Consider the following 2,300-nt stretch of genomic DNA (forward strand, 5'->3'; position numbering starts at 1 on the left):
AGTCTATGATAACATCATCTCATCATCATCATCAAATGCTGATGATGGCTCTAAGATACTGTTAAGAACAAGTATCCCTAAGAGTGGTATTACTACTGAGTCTAGTAGCTCATGCTTAAGTGGTAATAATATATGAATACATTGCTCTACTAATAGTAGTACTATTCTTCTTGTTGTTGTTGTTGTGGTTAGCTTCGATTGTTGAAGGGCAACAAACATTGAGTGTAGTTGAATGTGATCCTACTGATACAAGGCAACAGTGGCAATGGATACATAAAATACAAATACGTAATAATAATGGGCTTCATCATGTAATACTGGTACTAGTATATTATTATAGGTAATGTTGCTCTTGGACAATGTATTGATGCTGCTGATGGTAATACACCAATACTCTATTTATGTTATGGTGAAGAAGAATATAATATAGGGCAACAGTAATAGAGGGTCGTCTAGTACTACTTATAAGATAGTCTTTATATTCATAAGCTTATAAGCCTTCTCATTATAATATTATGATATCAGGTTTATCTACGATGATGATAGCAATACATTGATGAACACGAAAACATATAAGTGTATGGATATACATACAGAATCAGAATATGATGTTATAGAGTTACCACCATCTATTCAATCGTGTCGTGATATACCTATACAATGGGATCAATATTTACCGTTTGTACCACTAGAAACTAAACTATATGCATCATCACCAGCAGCAGCTACAAAAACAGCCGTTTCTGATGATTGATAATTATGATGATACGAAAGTTGATAGTAGTAGTTACGAATAGATCATTTACTTAACTGTTATCTTCATCATAACATCTCTCTACTACCTCTTGGTTGTTACTCAATATTTGTCAACATTATCATGTCTTGTTATAAGTAGTAATACTCTTATGAACATAGTAGGTAGTGTTGATGCCTACCACCAAAGGGTATGTCAATATACTTATTAAAGGCATCTTATCATAGTAGTTTAATAATCTGCGTAGTTTAAATAATGTCGGCATTCGAGGAGTTTGGCCTTCATCCTTCTATCATATGTGCAGTCGAAGACCTAGATTGGACATTACCTACTCCCGTACAAGCTGAAGCTGTACCTCTAATACTCGGTAATAATGATAATAATAAAACTACTAATATCACTATCATCTTTACCTACTACTAGTATTGTGATGATAGGTGGTGGCGATGTATGTATATGTGCTGAGACTGGTACTGGTAAAACAGCTGCATTTGGTTTGGCATCATTACAGGAGATATATGAACAAAGGAGTAATATTATCATCCTACTACTACTACTATTCATTCGTGGTCATTATAATAATAATACAGATAAGTCATTCGGTGTCCACGATGATGATCATGGTCGTCAGAATACCAAGAATGTTATACCCTCACCTTATTGTATAGTATTGGAACCAACAATACCTTTATGTGAACAGACTTGTAAATGTATGAGGGAATATTCTAAGTAATAGAACATCATCATCATCATTACAGATGAGCAATAAACTCATCATCATTGTGTAGGGATCTAGAACCATCTATTAATATACATTTATATGCCGCTGATGTTAGAGGACCAAAAGGAGTTCAACCTGATATTGTTGTTGGTACACCACAAAAGATAAAGAACTCTGTGATAATGATGCTCAAGTTGCAGTTGTTATCATTATTATTATCAATACTCGTAGATACATAGGGGTCAATTAGATCTATCTAGAGTATTCATATTAATACTTGATGAAGCTGATGATCTTATTAAAAATGATCAAGATAAGATACTTGCTAAACTATGTATACTCCTAGTGCTGTTACCTATCTATTCATGATGTTAACATAGGTGATGACATCAAAACCCATGGTGATCACCTACATGGGCCTACATCGATGATGATGATGAGAGTTCAAGTAGTATTAACAAGTGCTACGTTAGCAAGTGAAGAGGTACAAGATATGATTAAATTACTAACAGTAAATGCTCAATGGGTTGATACTAGAGGGAGTATACTTGGTAATGTTCTACCTGATACTGTACATCATGCGATTTATCGTATACATCCTAATGATGATATTAAGTTAAAGAAGAAAGGTGGTTGTGGTGAATGTAGGAATCCACATGCTCCAGTTCCAACAGGTAATGGCAGGACTATATAAACATACTCATTATTGTCATAATAATAACAACAGCTTCATCATCATAATTAGTATCTCAGATGGTATATATGCATTGGACAATACAATAGGTTTGCCATCTGAAGAGATAAAGCTTAAGAAACCTAAGATTG

The 2,300-nt window shown here is 33.9% G+C and overlaps 2 protein-coding genes across 2 annotated transcripts in view; both read left to right on the forward strand.

Annotated features, from left to right (window-relative positions):
• Nucleotides 1-754, forward strand: part of Pmar_PMAR005896 (Polypeptide N-acetylgalactosaminyltransferase, putative) — a gene marked incomplete at its 3' end in the record, with an annotated part of 2,907 nt that extends 2,153 nt beyond the window's left edge. Inside the window, exons 13-16 of the mRNA XM_002769791.1 lie at nt 56-122; nt 193-288; nt 341-437; nt 526-754. Of these exons, the coding sequence (XP_002769837.1) occupies nt 56-122; nt 193-288; nt 341-437; nt 526-754 (489 nt within the window). The remainder of the gene's footprint in view (nt 1-55; nt 123-192; nt 289-340; nt 438-525) is intronic.
• Nucleotides 755-1,009: 255 nt separating this feature from the next.
• Nucleotides 1,010-1,450, forward strand: Pmar_PMAR005897 (DEAD box ATP-dependent RNA helicase, putative; the record flags this gene model as incomplete). Its single annotated transcript, XM_002769792.1, has 3 exons — nt 1,010-1,121; nt 1,192-1,284; nt 1,386-1,450. 3 exons carry the CDS (start codon nt 1,010-1,012, stop codon nt 1,448-1,450), a joined length of 270 nt encoding a protein of 89 aa, XP_002769838.1.
• Nucleotides 1,451-2,300: the final 850 nt, after the last annotated feature.

Source organism: Perkinsus marinus (assembly GCF_000006405.1).
Source record: "Perkinsus marinus ATCC 50983 genomic scaffold scf_1104296964856, whole genome shotgun sequence".
NCBI lineage: Eukaryota > Perkinsozoa > Perkinsida > Perkinsidae > Perkinsus > Perkinsus marinus.